This window comes from Heteronotia binoei, chromosome 13, assembly GCF_032191835.1.
Source record: "Heteronotia binoei isolate CCM8104 ecotype False Entrance Well chromosome 13, APGP_CSIRO_Hbin_v1, whole genome shotgun sequence".
Lineage (NCBI taxonomy): Eukaryota > Metazoa > Chordata > Lepidosauria > Squamata > Gekkonidae > Heteronotia > Heteronotia binoei.
In genome coordinates this window covers 14,649,666-14,664,202 of record NC_083235.1, presented here as the reverse complement: position 1 = coordinate 14,664,202, position 14,537 = coordinate 14,649,666, and the positions used below count along the sequence as shown (strand labels likewise).

General features: G+C 48.2%; 1 protein-coding gene across 1 annotated transcript; it reads right to left on the bottom strand.

The window, feature by feature from the left end:
- Positions 1 to 615: 615 nt before the first annotated feature.
- Positions 616 to 12,942, bottom strand: GATA1 (GATA binding protein 1). The gene is made up of 5 exons (XM_060252560.1): positions 12,757 to 12,942; positions 11,449 to 11,844; positions 6,162 to 6,307; positions 4,077 to 4,202; positions 616 to 953 (listed from the first exon to the last, which is right to left on the bottom strand). The coding sequence occupies exons 1-5, from the start codon at positions 12,926 to 12,928 to the stop codon at positions 639 to 641; spliced, it is 1,155 nt and encodes a 384-aa protein (XP_060108543.1). The 5' UTR covers positions 12,929 to 12,942; the 3' UTR covers positions 616 to 638.
- Positions 12,943 to 14,537: the final 1,595 nt, after the last annotated feature.

Sequence of the window (14,537 nt, the reverse complement as noted above, 5' to 3'; positions counted from 1 at the left end):
CAAATACCAGGAACAAACCTCCAGTCTGGCCTTTTCTCTGACCTGCCAGCTTTATACCGTCAGGGACTTCTTCCTTCCAGGGGGAAGAATTCAGCCATGTGACCTCCCCCCTCGTCCATTGTTATGTATATGAATCTTTGTGTACCAAATGGTGTTCCTGCCTGGCTCATTGGAGCCTGACGGACTGAGCTTGGGGACTTAGGAGCAATGGGCAGGAGGATCCAAATCCAGACTGCCCTGCTCCAATCACAGGCCCCCAGCTGGTTTGAATGACCCAATAACGTACTAGCGCGGGAACCCAGGGTTGTATATAGTTGGCCCAGCGGGCCCCGTTCCTCAGTCTTGTTAGTCCAGCCACCCACCATGCTATACTTAATAAAGAGCTTATCAGAACTACCTCGCCTCTTCAGTGCCTAAGAACCCACTCTATTACATCCACCATTAGAAGTGGTTCAGTCCAGGTATGGTTTTGCCACCCCCCGTTTCCTGATCGCGTGAAACTCTCTGCCTTCTCTGATGAGCAGAAGGAGCCCGAACCATGCACGGTTTGTATGGCTTTCCAGCCAAGCAACACCCCCCACCCCGAATGAGGATGGCCCAGAGTCATTGTACAGAGATGTCTGTGCTTCGAGGAGGCCTTACACCAGTGCAGAGATGACCCCAGGGGAGCCGTGCGGGGCAGGAGAGGACTGGGGAGGGAAGCCAGGGGAAGACCCTAGGAGATGAGGATTGGGTCTGAAAGGCAGCAGATGTCCTGAGAACATCATGGGGTTGAAGGTGTAGAGGGCAGTGGCTTCGTCCCCCGCCAGGGGAGGCGGCAGCAGCTCTAAGGAGGGGGTTAAGGCTGCTGCAGAGTCCCCAAGATTCCCCTTGCGCTTCTTGGACTTAGCAGAGGAGACCTTCCGGTTCCGCGTCTGGATGCCGTCCTTGCGCATCGCCAGGGGACGGTTCACCTGGAAGGATACAAAGGGGAAGGCGTGAGTGACCGGGAAGTCGGTGTCAGAGAGCCACACGGTCGGATGAAGATTGGGTCAGAAGTAGGGCTGCCAATCCCCAGGTTGGGGGGTGGGGGCGGGAACGAAGCACAGTACCTCCACGTTTCTCAGCCTCAAGCCAATTACAGAAAAAAAATTTTTTTATCAAAGGATAATAGACTATTTCACATCTGACACATCATTGCTAGTTCATACAAACAAAAATGTCTGCCCCTCCCCTGATTCCCAGAGTCTTTTTATGATGCCATCACAGCAATTGCTTCAAGTAAGAGGGTTGGGCGGAAGCATTCCAAATAAGTATTCTTAAGAGTCCAGCACTCCAATTGAAGAATTCTTGAACGAAATGCAGCTTGGCAGTAGTATCAAGCGACTTATATCCTCGTTTCACATAAGCTTCGACGAGCTTCATATAATCAAATACCAGCACTTTATATTCAGGCAGTCTTTAGACATGTTCTATCTGACTTCAATGCAGCACCTCATTGCATTCCATGCAACAGCCCTGCATTCCATCTCCCAATCTCCAGGGATTTCCCGTGCGAGAGATGGTATCCCAAACTAGCTGTAGATTTCCCCTCTGGCCAATATTTCCCAGATTCTCTTCCAAGCCCTGGGATCACCCTGGTGGAATTGAAAAGGAAGGGGGGGGGGCAATAGCTCTTCAAAAGGGAGGGCCTTGGGAGAACTAATGCACCACATTGCATTGAAGTCAGATAGAGCAAGTCTAAAGACTGCGTGAATATGAAGTGCTGGTATTTAATTATACGAAGCTCGTCAAAGTTTATGTGAAACGAGGATATAAGTACAGCCTCGTAGCTTGATTTTACTGCCAAGCTGCATTGCATTCAAGAATTCTTCAACTGGAGCGCTGGACTCTTTTAAGAATAGTTATTTGGAATGCTTCCTTACAACCCTCTTGCTTCTTCCCAATCCTCTTACTTGAAGAAATTGTTGTGGTGGCATCATAAAAAGACTGTGGGAATCAGGGGGCGGGGGGCAGACATTCTTGTTTGTATGCACTAGCAATGATGTGTCAGATGTGAAATGATTTATTATTCTTTGATAAAAAAATTAATTTTCTGTAATTGGCTTGAGGCTGAGAAACGTGGAGGTACTGTGCCTTGTTTTTTCACCTGCTCCAACTTTCCACGTTTCTCTTTTGGCTTGCACAATCCCCAGGTGGGGGCAGGGGATCCCCCAGTTTGGAGGCCCTCTCCCCCCCCCACTTTAGGGTCATCCAAAAGGGGGAGGGAAATGTCTGCTAGGCACTCATTATTCCCTATGGAGACCAATTCCCATAGGGTATAATGAATTGATCTGCAGTTATCTGTGGCTCGGGGCGGGGGGGGGGCGGCTGTGTTTTGAGGTAGAAGCACCAAATTTGCAGCATAGCATCCAATGCCTATCCTCAAAACACTCCCCCACCAAGTTTCAAAAGGATTGGACTGGGGGATTCAATTCTATGAGCCCCCAAAGAAGGTGCCCCTATCCTTCATTATTTTCACTGGAGGGAAGGCATTTGGTCCATGGGGTCGCAAAGAGTTGGACTCAACTGTGTGACTGAACAACAACAAAGTCCCCTTTAAATGTGAAGGCCAGAACTCCCTTTGGAGTTCAATCATGCTTGTCACACCCTTGCTCCTGGCTCCACCCCCAAAGTCCCCAGATCTTTCTTGAAATGGACTTGGCAACCCTAGTCAGAAACGCAAGGGGGAAGCCGCGGGGTGGAGGTGGCAAAGGCAGGCGATCTGCCTCCCCATGGACGGCAGCTACGGGGCTGCCTTTGCCACCTCCCTGCACTGCGGAGAAGCAGTAAACGGAAGCGATCTGACTCCCCCTCTCATTTGAAGACCCCGCCGTCTTTAAATGGTGAGGGAGGGAGCCACGGGGCTGCTTTTGCTGCCTCTGCACAAGATGGAGAGGATGCAAAAGCAGCCGATCTTTCTCCAATTCAGCACACACCCCACCAACGGCACGCAGGGCAAGCACCCCCTCTGCCTCTCCCCGGTTCTGGCCCTGTCCATCACACTGACAGATAGGGAAGCTCAGTGGAAGTTGCCCAGATTTAAGACCTGCATTGCATCCAGGGCTTTTTTTTTTTTTTTTTGCAACACTGACTCCTTTGCATATTAGGCCACAAGCCCCCGATGCAGCCAATCAATCAAGAGCTTACAGGGCTCTTAATACAGGGCCTGTTGTAAGCTCCAAGAGGATTGGCTACATCAGGGCAAAGGAGCTCCTGCTACAAAAAAAAGCCCAACCCCTTGGCCTCTTTTCCAAGGATGTCCCAACTCCACTCAGACTGATTCCCCACTACCCTTACGCCGCTCTCACTCTCCTCTTCTCAGCAGAACTTCCTTCGGATTTCACACTGTCTGCCCCAGGGCTGCAACTCGCTCCGCCTTTTTCGTGCAGCAAACAAGATCCTCTAAAACCCGCTTTCTGTTTGCCGTGCGAAAAAGTCGAAGCGAGCTGCAACCCCAGGGCAGAGAGTGTGAAATATGACAGAAGCCCCATGGAGAAGAGGAGCGTGAGAGCGGCATAAGGCTAGTGGGGAATCATTTCACTCTAGAACAGCGGTGGCCATACTGTGGCTTGGGAGCCACATGTGGCTCTTTCGTAGATATTGTGTGACTCTTGAAGCCCCCACCGCCCCATCAGCTGGCTTGGAGAAGGCTTTTGTCTCTTTAAATCACTTCTCCAAGCCAAGTTTGCTGATGGCTTGGAGAATGCATTTAAAGTTGCTTTCCTTCCACCTTCCTCTCATCTATTTTCCTTCCTTCCTTCTTCCCTCCCTTCCTTCTTCCCTCCCTCCCTTCTTCCTTCCCTCCCTCCCTCCCTCCCTTCCTTCCTTCCTTCCTTCCTTCCTTCCTTCCTTCCTTCCTTCCTTCCTTCCTTCCTTCCTTCCAGCTCTCAGACATCTGACATTTATTCTACGTGGCTCCTACCTTAAGCAAGTTTGGCCAGCCCTGCTCTAGAAACATTCACTCATCCCCCAGTTGCCCCAGTACCTCCATTGTCCCTCCTCCTCCCAGTCGACCTCAGAATCTGAACTCTTTCCCTTCTTCTCCCCGGGCTTACATTGTGCAGCTTGTAGTAGAGGCCGCAGGCATTGCACACGGGATCCCCGTTGACGTTGCGGCGCCAGAGGGTGGTGGTCGTTGTTTGGCAGTTACTGCACTGGGTCCCCGCTCGCTTGCTGACAATCTGTAAAATCAACCAGGTGGGCATTTTTATTTGGTTAAACCAGGGCCTTTTTTGTAGAAAAAGCCCAGCAGAAACTCATTTGCATATTAGGCCACACCCCTCGATGCCAAACCAGCCGGAACTGCGTTCCTGTGCGTTCCTGCTCCAAAAAAAAAAAAAAAAAAAGCCCTGGGTTAAACTAAACATAGCCCCATGGTGCAGAGTGGTAAAGCAGCGGTACTGCAGTACTGTGGTCTGAACTCTCTGCTAACGACCTGAGTTCGATTCCGGCGGAAACTGGTTCAGGTAGCCGGCCCTTGGTTGACTCATCCTTCCATCCTTCCGAGGTCGGTAAAATGAGGACCCAGCTTGCTGGGGGGAAAGTGTAGAAGACTGGGGAAGGCAATGGCAAACTACCCCGTCAAAAGTCTGCTGTGAAAACTTTGTGAAAGCAACGTCACCCCAGAGTTGGAAACGACTGGGATGGATGGATGGATGGATGGATGGATAGATAGATAATTTGACTAGGAAGCACAGAAGCTTTCAGGAGTGTTGATCTCATTTGTTATGAGGGCTGGATCTGACATAGATGAGACCTTGTCAGGCCAGGCCGAGCTATGTTAGGTCGGCCCATGTGTTTACCTATTTAAAATTAAATAGCAGAGATATAAACTTTTAAAATGACACAGACAAACGACTAAAGATTTTTTTAAAAAAACAAACCTTAAAACATTCTTAAAACATTAGTACTTTTGGGTCTGAAAGGTGCTTTCTTTGTATTTCTCCCATGAGATTCAGGGAACTGGGCAAAGGAAGCTCTGGCTCTTTCCTTTCTCCCCGAAGGGACCAGGAGGGGGAGGAGCCTCAGCCAATGGAGAAAACTGAGGTTTTGTTCTGTAGCTCCTGTGTGATTGAGCAAGCCTGGCAAAGCAAACTGAGATGCAGAAGGAAGCAAGAGAGAGGGAGAAGGAAGTAAACAAGAGCCAGTTGTTTAGGGGCCTAATAGGAGCCCTCCAGGGACCTGATTCGGCCCGCAGGCTGCATGTTTGACACCCCTGCTTTACATAGTATCCCCCACATTTCCTGGTTAAGGAGAAAATGCTGTTCCAACAAATTACAAAAGTGATCTGACTCCAATGGTGACAAGAGAAAGATATTTTACTTTCAAAAATAGAAGCACATCTTATATGCAGTGTTCCCTCTAAGCTGAGTTAGTGTGAGCTAGCTCACCGTTATTTTAGACTCCGGCTCGCACATTTTTGTCAGCTCAAGAAAAAAGGCCCCCAGAGCAAACTAACTGATGCATTATCTCACAACTTTAATGCCAGTAGCTCATGAAGCAGAATTTTTGCTCACAAGACTCCACAGCTTAGAGGGAGTATTGCTTAGAGAGAGCCAGTTTGGTGTAGTGGTTAAGTGCACAGACTCTTATCTGGGAGAACCGGGTTTGATTCCCCACTCCTCCACTTGCAGCTGCTGGAATGGCCTTGGGTCAGCCATAGCTCTGGCAGAGGTTGTCCTTGAAAGGGCAGCTGCTGTGAGAGCCCTCTCAGCCCCACCCACCTCACAGGATGTCTGTTGCGGGGGGAGAAGATATAGGACATTGTAAGCTGCTCTGAGTCTCTGATTCAGGGAGAAGTGCAGGGTATAAATCTGCAATTCTTCTTCTATGCCATATTTATGTACTGTAGGTACCATTGGCTCAGTATCTCAGTAGCTCTGCTGTGCGACTGAGAGAGCCTGGGAGAGCAAGCTGTGATGCAGAAGGAAGCAAGAGAGAGGGAGAAGGAAGCAGATGACAGCCAGTTGCTCGGGGGCCTGATAGCAGCCCTCCAGGGTCCTGATTCGGCCCCTGGGCCGCATATTTGACACCCCTGATTTAAATTGAGCACAGATTTTTAAACTTCTTAAACATGAGACATCTAGAAGTCAGGGGTGGATGAGGCCAAAGGGGACCGCCAAGGAGCGTAGGACACTTACCAGGCGCTTCTTAGGCCGGATGAGAGGCCGATTCTGCCCGTTCATCTTGTGATAGAGTCCGCAAGCGTTACAGAGATAGTGACCGGTGCCATCTCTTCGCCACAGTGGCGTGGCTGTGGCCCCACAGTTCACACACTCACGTGCCTCTGAGAGGAAAGATGAAGACAGTCAGTGAAAAAGTGACTGAACAGTTCAGAACGGAGGGAAATGTGAGACTTTGACTTCTGATGTGGTGCTGAGTTGGGTCACGCTAATCAGGAATGATGCCTATATGCAGCGGGAACTCCTTTGCATATTAGGCCACACACCCCCTGATGTAGGCAATCCTCCAAGAGCTGACAGGGCTCTTCTTACAGGGCCTGCTAAAGCTCTTGGAGGACTGGCTACATCAGGAGGGTGTGGCCTGATATGCAAAGGAGTTCCTGCTACAAAAAAAGCCCTGCCTATACATATCAGAAGCACACTGAAAACAGGCAGCTACAAAATGGGGCTAATAACGCTTCCCCATGCTGTTTTGGGGGCAGGAACATGATGCAGAATGGAGGCTGAAGACCCTTCTTCTATCCCAAGCGTGGCCAAACTTGCTTAACGTAAAAGCCACATAAAATAAATATCAGATGTTTGAGAGTCGCAAAACATGAACATCAGATGTTTGAGAGCCGCAAGGAAGGAAGGAGAATAGACAGGGAGGAGGGAGGGAGAGATGGAAAGAAATCAACTTTAAATGCATTCCCCAAGCCACTGACTGGCTTGGCTTGGAGAAGTGATTTAAAGAGAAAAAGGCCTTTTCCAAGCCGGCCAGTGGGGCAGTGGGGGCTTCGAGAGCCACACAATATGTGTGAAAGAGCCACAGGTGGTTCCTGAGCCACAGTTCCACCACTCCTGTTCTTTCTTATGGCCTCAGTCCAAATCTGGTCTCTCGTACACTTTAAAAATCCATTCCACGCACCTCTCAGCTGGCTGTGGAGAAAGTGAACTGGAACCTATGAACTAAAAAAAGTATAATGTCCAGTTTTAGTTTTAGTGACAATCAGGGCCAGTGTTCCCTCTAACTGAGTTAGCATGAGCTAGCTCACAAATTTTTAGCCTCCAGCTCACACATTTTTATCTTAGCTCAGGAAGGATGGCCCCAGAGCACCCTCATTGATGCAGGAGCTCATAGCTTGAATGCCAGTAGCTCACAAAGCAGATTTTTTGCTCACAAGACTCTGAAGCTTAAAGGGAACATTGATCAGGGCTTTTTTGTGGCAGGAACTGCTTTACATATTAGGCCTCACACCCCTGATGTAGCCAATCCTCCAAGAGCTTACAGGGCTCTTCGTGCAGGGCCTACTGAAAGCTCCAGGAGGACTGGCTGCATCAGGGATGTGTGGCTTAATATGTAAAGCAGTTCCTGTTACAAAAAAGCCCTGATCAATGTTCCCTTTAAGCTTCAGAGTCTTCAGAGAAGAAGAAGAAGAAGAAGAAGAAGAAGAGTCTCAGAGCAGTTTACGATCTCCTTGGAGCCTCAAAGTGGCTTACAATCTCCTTTCTCTTCCTTTCCCCACAACAGATACCCTGTTAACTCATAAGAAAGCAATTGCATGAATTGTAAAGTTTTCCAATAAGTCATTTATAAACGATTCCTGTAATCATGTGGAAAGAACCACCAGTTTCCAGCAGCCATTCTCTCATTCCTTTTAGGCTTGAATTATACATTGCCATAATGTAGCTGAAAGAGGGTAAAAAGCATGCCCGCAAGCATCCGGAGTTTAGTGAAGCAGACTTTCCAGGCTAGGAACGAGCCCCAGAATCCTCCCATTTTGCTATGGGTTCACTCCTCTCTGAAACCCAGTGGAAACACTGCCTTGCTTGCCTTCCCAGCACCTTCAGTCCTGGAAAGCTCCTGTACTGTGTCACGATTACAGGGATGGAATTCTAGCAGGAGCTCCTCTGCACATTAGGCCACCCCCCTCCCCATGTAGCCAATCCCCCAAGATCTTACAAGGCTCTTTTTTGTAAGCTCTTGGAGGATTGACTACCTCAGAGGGGGTGTGGCCTAATATGCAGAGGAGCTCCCACAAGAATTCTACCCCTGGTCAAGAACCTGTGCATGTTCTGATCAGGAAGACTGCCCAGGTCACACAAGGCAATAAAAACACCATCACACTTTCATGGTGCGTGTTGATATATTGCTAGATCTTGTGAATGGGGGTCACTTACAGATGTTATTGTTTAAACACAATTTTATTTGGTAATATATGGTAATTATATCCAGTTCTAATAAAATATTAACACTTACTACCTTCCCCATACATTACATTTTCCCTTCCTCCCCTCCCCGCAAATCTTGACTTCCGCCAGTGTCAGTTACCTAAACTTCTAATGTCAAAAGGTATCTTTAACTTTAAAAGAATCTTCATAATAAGAAATAAAAAAGAAAATATATATATATATCATTTTGCAAAGAAGTTAAAAAACACCATTTCTTATTCTTTATAAAGTCCCACCCAGTTGTTATAATTCATCTTCTTTCTTCTTCTGAAAACCTAAGTGGCATTCTCAAAAATCACCCAGTGTCCTTTTATTTTCCATTCTTCTATGTACTTTCTAAATTTATCCCAATCCCTTTTTAAATCCCTCTAACTCATAGTCTCTCAAGATTCTTGTTAGTTTGTCCATTTCACTCCATGACATAACTTTTACAATCCAGTCCCATTTTTCTGGTATTTTATCTTGCTTCCATAACTGCGCATATAATGTCCTAGCAAATGAAAGCAAGTACCAGATAACAGTTCTATCTTCTTTTGGAAATTTCTCCATTTGTAATCCCAATAGGAAAGTCTCTGGAGTTCTCTTAAATTCATATACCAAGATTCTAGAAATTTCTTGTTGAATCATTTGCCAAAACTGTTTCACTCTTTCACAAGTCCACCACATATGGTAGAAAGAACCTTCATGCTCCTTACATTTCCAGCATCTATCTGGCATCTTATTGTTCATTTTTGCTAGCTTTTTAGGAGTCATATACCGCCTGTACATCATTTTATAATGTTTAGATGTTATTTATAGGTGATCTGCCTGCTATTTTAACCGTTCAAAGGTATAATGATTATTTTTTAAATTCTGTAACGCACTTGGGTCAAGCGGCCTGGCAGAAAGGCAAGCTTCTAAGCTAAATCTTAGATAAATAGATATCCTTGGCACCTAAGTAACTGATTTTATTGGCAATTTTCATGTCTCAGCCCACCGTAGCATCTGCAAGCCACAAAGGCGACGTCAACATCTCTGCTGAGTAGTCATAGTGACATCGTTAAAATGCATGGAACACACTGACAGGGTAGGTCAACATTAGTAGAGTGCCTCCTTGTACTTTAGAACAGGGGTGGCCAACGGTAGCTCTCCAGATGTTTTTTTTCCTCCAGATGTTTTTTTGCCTACAACTCCCATCAGCCCCAGCCAGCATGGCCAATGGCTGGGGCTGATGGGAATTGTGGGCAAAAAAACATCTGGAGAGCTACCGTTGGCCACCCCTGCTTTAGAAAATTAAGAACATAAGAGGAGCCATGCTGGACCAGGCTAGGCTTTCCAATCCCTAGGTCCCAGCGGAGGTTCTCCCGCTTTCCCAGGCTCCTTCCCACCCCCAATCATCTGGCCAGCGGCGGGGGGGGGGGGGAGAAAGCTCTGCTCCCACAGCTATCATGTGCCTTTCCCCTTCAGAACGCTAGGAGAAAGCTTGCAAAGGCTTCCTCTTTGGATGGTGTGTCTTTAAGGTTGGATGGGGGCGGGGTGAGCAGGCAGAACAAGGTGGTTGCTCCCAGTAGCTGTGAAAGCAGCCCAGGCCCTCCCTTTGTTGTTCAAGCCTTTTAGAGGTCGTTTGCACATAAAGCGTAAACTTGAACCTTTGGTTTCCCTGTGTTATTGGAAGTTCAGCAACTTGTGAGTAAATTGCCCCAGTGAGACCACACGAGTGTGGGATTGCAGACTGTTTTATTTTTGCTTCTGTGTGTGTGTGTGAGAGAGAGAGGGGGGGGGGGAGAGAGAGAGAGAGAGAGAGAGATGATTTGCAGCTGCTTGGGTGAGGAAATGAAGACTGTATTCAGGGGAACTGCACTGATGTGTTTTTATTCATTGTAGGGAAAGCCTCCTGGTTCCACCCCCAAAGTCTCTCAGCCCCACCCCCAAAGTCCCCAGATATTATCTGAGCTAGACTTGGCAACCCTAGATCAGGTCAATGGCCCAACTAGTCCAACACTCTTGTGTCAAATGGTGGCCAAAACTCAGGGGTCATCAGAAGGTCCACCAGCAAGGCCAGAACTCCCACTGTTGCCTCCCAAGCACCAAGATTACAGCGCATCACTGCCCCAGACATAAGAACATAAAGTCATGTTGGATCAGGCCAATGGCCCATCCAATCCAGCACTCTGTGTCACCCAGTGGCCAAAATCCACGTGCCATCAGGAGGTCCACCAGTGGGGCCAGAACTCCAGAAGTCCTCCCACTCTTGCCCCCAAAGCACCAAGATTACAGAGCATCACTGCCCAAGACATAAGAACATAAGAGATGCCATGCTGGATCAGGCCAATGGCCCATCCAGTCCAGCACTCTGTGTCACACAGTGGCCAAAACCTCAGGTGCCATCAGGAGGTCCACCAGTGGGGCCAGAACTCCAGAAGTCCTCCCACTCTTGCCCCCCAAGCGCCAAGATTACAGAGCATCACTGCCCCAGATGTAAGAACGTAAGAGTTGCCATGTTGGATCAGGCCAATGGCCCATCCAGTCCAGCACTCTGTATCACACAGTGGCCAAAACCCACATGCCATCCTTGTGCTCTAGAGTGTGGAGTCTGGAGAGGAAGAGTGTTTAGTGGGGTACAATATCACAGGGCCCACACTTCAAAGCTATCACTTCCTCCCAGGGGAATTGATCTCTGTAGTCTGAACATCAGTTGCGGGGCTTTTTTTTTTTTCCTAGCAGGAACGCACAGGAATACAGTTCCAGCTGGCTTGGTGTCATGGGGTGTGGCCTAATATGCAAATGAGTTCCTGCTGGGCTTTTTCTACAAAAAAGTCCTGTGTGAAAAAAATGGTGCTGTCAGGGGGTGTGGCTTGATATGCAAATGAGTTCCTGCTGGGCTTTTTTCTACAAAAAAAGTCCTGTGTGAAATAATGGTGCCATTAGGGGGTGTGGCCTGATATGCAAATGAGTTCCTGCTGGGCTTTTTCTGCAAAAAAGGCCCTCATTAGTTGTAATTTCAGGGCAGCTCCATGCCACAATCCTAATGTATGGACCCAGCACAAGAACTCACCACTGGGGGAGAGCTGCATTGCCCCCCGCAGTTTGGGGGAGTATCCAGCTGTCAGGGGGCTCCCGGCTGGTTGGAAGTATCCATACTCCTGCCCCATAGCATAAGGGGTATGGATTGCTTCTGTTGAAGACCCCAATGGCTGCAGTTCGGTATGGGTGGTGGGACTCATCCTCTCTGTCTTCAGCATCTCCAGGAATCTGGGGCTCTCTTTGTCTTCAGGGGTCAGGTCCTTGGGTGAAGGAGGGCTTTGGAGAGGCTGGTAAGACAAAGAAGCAGAGGTGTAGATTGGAAGTCCACCGGGAGGTTTCCCAGAAGAGCTGGAGGCCCAGGCTGCTGTGCTGTAAGGGTGTCCATCCATCCACTGCAAACCATTGAGGATTGGATACAATTGCCGCACTGTTAGGGGTAGAAAGAGAAGCTTTAGTTGTATATCACGTCGAGGAGGAGATGGAGGAGAAGGAGGAGGTGGAAGAGGAGGAGGTGGAGGAGAAAAGGAGGAGGAGGAGGAAAAGAAAGAGGAGGAGGAGGAGGAAAAGAAAGGAGGAGGAGACCGTAGATTTATAGCCTGCCTTTATACCCTCAAAGCGACTTACAATCTCCTTTGTCTTCTTCCCCCACAAAAGTCCACACACTTAACCACTACACCAAACTGGAGAAGGAGGAGGAGAAGGAGAAGGAAAAGTTGGAGGAGTAAAAGGAGGAGGTTGGAATTATACCCTGCTCTTCACTCGGCATCTCAGACAGGCTTGCAAATCTCCTTTCCTTGCTCTACCCACAATAGACATCCTGTGAGGTGGGTGGGGCTGAGAAAGCTCTGAGAAAACTGTTCTAGAGAGAACAGCTCTGAGAGAACTTGTGGCCCAAGGTCACCCAGGTGTCAGGAGATTGGTCCCTTTGGGCAGTTTCTGGTCAGTTCAGCTACCAGAATAATTGCTTTCTCTGGTACGAACCTTGTATGAGTCTTAGCTTGCAGGCTGGGGTGGAATTCTAGCAGGAGCTCCTTTGCATATTAGGCCACACCCTCCTGATGTAGCCAATCCTTACAAGGGTGTGTGGCCTAATATGCAAAGGAGCTCCTGCTAGAATTCCACCCCTGCTTGCAGGGCTAACTACTTGATCTTAGACCAGGAAGGGCTAGAGAGGCTTAGTCTCAGGGGCATAGCCACATTTTTAAAAGTGGAGGAGCTTTTTAAAAAGTCGGGGGGCACCTCTCCCATCACACTAACTCAGCTTAGAGGGAACCCTGCCGGAGATCTTCATTTGGTCAAGGCTGGTTCTTGAACATACCTGGAGACCTTGTATACATACCTGGAGACGTTCTGTAGGAGTCGGACATACGAGAGAAATATGTGGGCACTGCCCCAGAATCCATGCCCTCTGAACCGCTGAAGAAAAGCTCTGAATCCTCATTGGCTTGCAAGTGGGAGGGCCCCAAGTAGTGGGGGGCGGGTTCTTGTTCCCCCATAGCGGAGTATTCCATCACCCACCCTCAGCGGCCTCTTCTTACAGAAAGTGAGCCTAAAGGGTCAAGAAAGAGGGTGTCATGAGTCAGGAGTCCGGTTTGAATCCTAACAAGGTGATGATTGGTAAGCTTCTGTAAAGACACTTTATCATGTCTGTATGACCTAGGGTTGCCAATCCCCAGGTGGAGTCAGGGGATCCCCTGGTTTTGAGGCCCTCCCCCCACTTCAGGGTCATCAGAAAGCAGGGGGAGAGGGAAATATCTGCTTGGCACTCCATTATCCCCTATGGAGACCGATTCCCATAGGGTATAATAGAGAATTGATCCGTGAGTATCTGGGGCTCTGTGTGGTGACTGTATTTTAAGGTAGAGTCACCAAATTTTCAGCATAGCATCTGGTGCCTCTCCTCAAATCACCTTCCAAGTTTCAACAAGATTGGACTAGGGGGTCCAATTCCATGAGCCCCCAAAGAAGGTGCCCCTATCTTTCATTATTTCCAGTGGAGGGAAGGCATTTAAAAGGTGTGCGGACCCTTTAAATGTGATGGCCAGAATTGCCTTTGGAGTTCAATCACGCTTGTCACAACCTTGCTCCTGGCTCCACCCCCAAAGTCCCCAATTATTTCTTGAATTGGACCTGGCAACCCTAGACTATGGCCTAAAATACGTCGTTGGTGGTAGAAAGTGATGTCAAATCACAGCCTACTTATGGTGATCCCATTGGGTTTTCAAGGCAGAAGACATTCAGAGGTGGTTTGCCATTGTCTGCCTCTGTGGAGCGACCCTGGACTTCCTTGATAGTCTCTCTTCCAAGTACTACCAGTCTAAGAAAGAACACAAACTAGTAGATGTCTCCATGAGAGAAGAGCATCTTATTGCTGATCTCCATAGGGGCACAGAGTTGCTGAACCAGCCATTAAATACGTCTCTTGAATTACATTTTGAATTCTAGGCGCCATCTTGGAAGGTGTTTTCTGTCTTATTCCTAAAGATTGCAACTGAATTTCATCTACCCCTGTGTCCTCCGTTTACTCAGAAGTCTAGTCTGGTCGCCTCCCGAGGTGATTCATGGAGCTGAGTGGAGCTAAAAATTCTGTTTTTCAGGTGGTAAACTTGTGTTTGGTGTATACCACTTTGGACATCTTGTGGAGGCTCACGTGATAGAATACTTCTCTAAGGTGCTTCAGGTGAGGTAGAAGAGGCAACTAAAAATCTGTAACAATCCATGGTTCACGAACGGGGCATGTAACGAACCACAAATCAAGCCATATTAACCGGCTCATGCACATCCCTTTTAAAAAAACGTTTCCCAACCCTAATCGGATGGAATTCTAGCAGGAGCTCCTTTGCATATTAGGCCACACACCCCTGAGGTAGCCAATCCTCCAAGAGCTTTCAGGGCTCCTTTTTGTAAGCTCTTGGAGGATTGGCTACATTAGGGGTGTGTGGCCTAAATATGCAAAGGAGCTCCTGCTAGAATTCCACCCCTGACCACAATGAATCCAGGGCAAACAAATTGTGTAGAAATGGTTAGCTTGAGAGGTCAGCAAGTTTAACAGTTTCATGAGATCCAGCTGTGGTAAACACCAGAGGAACCCTTCCTGGATCAGACCAATGGTCCATCTAG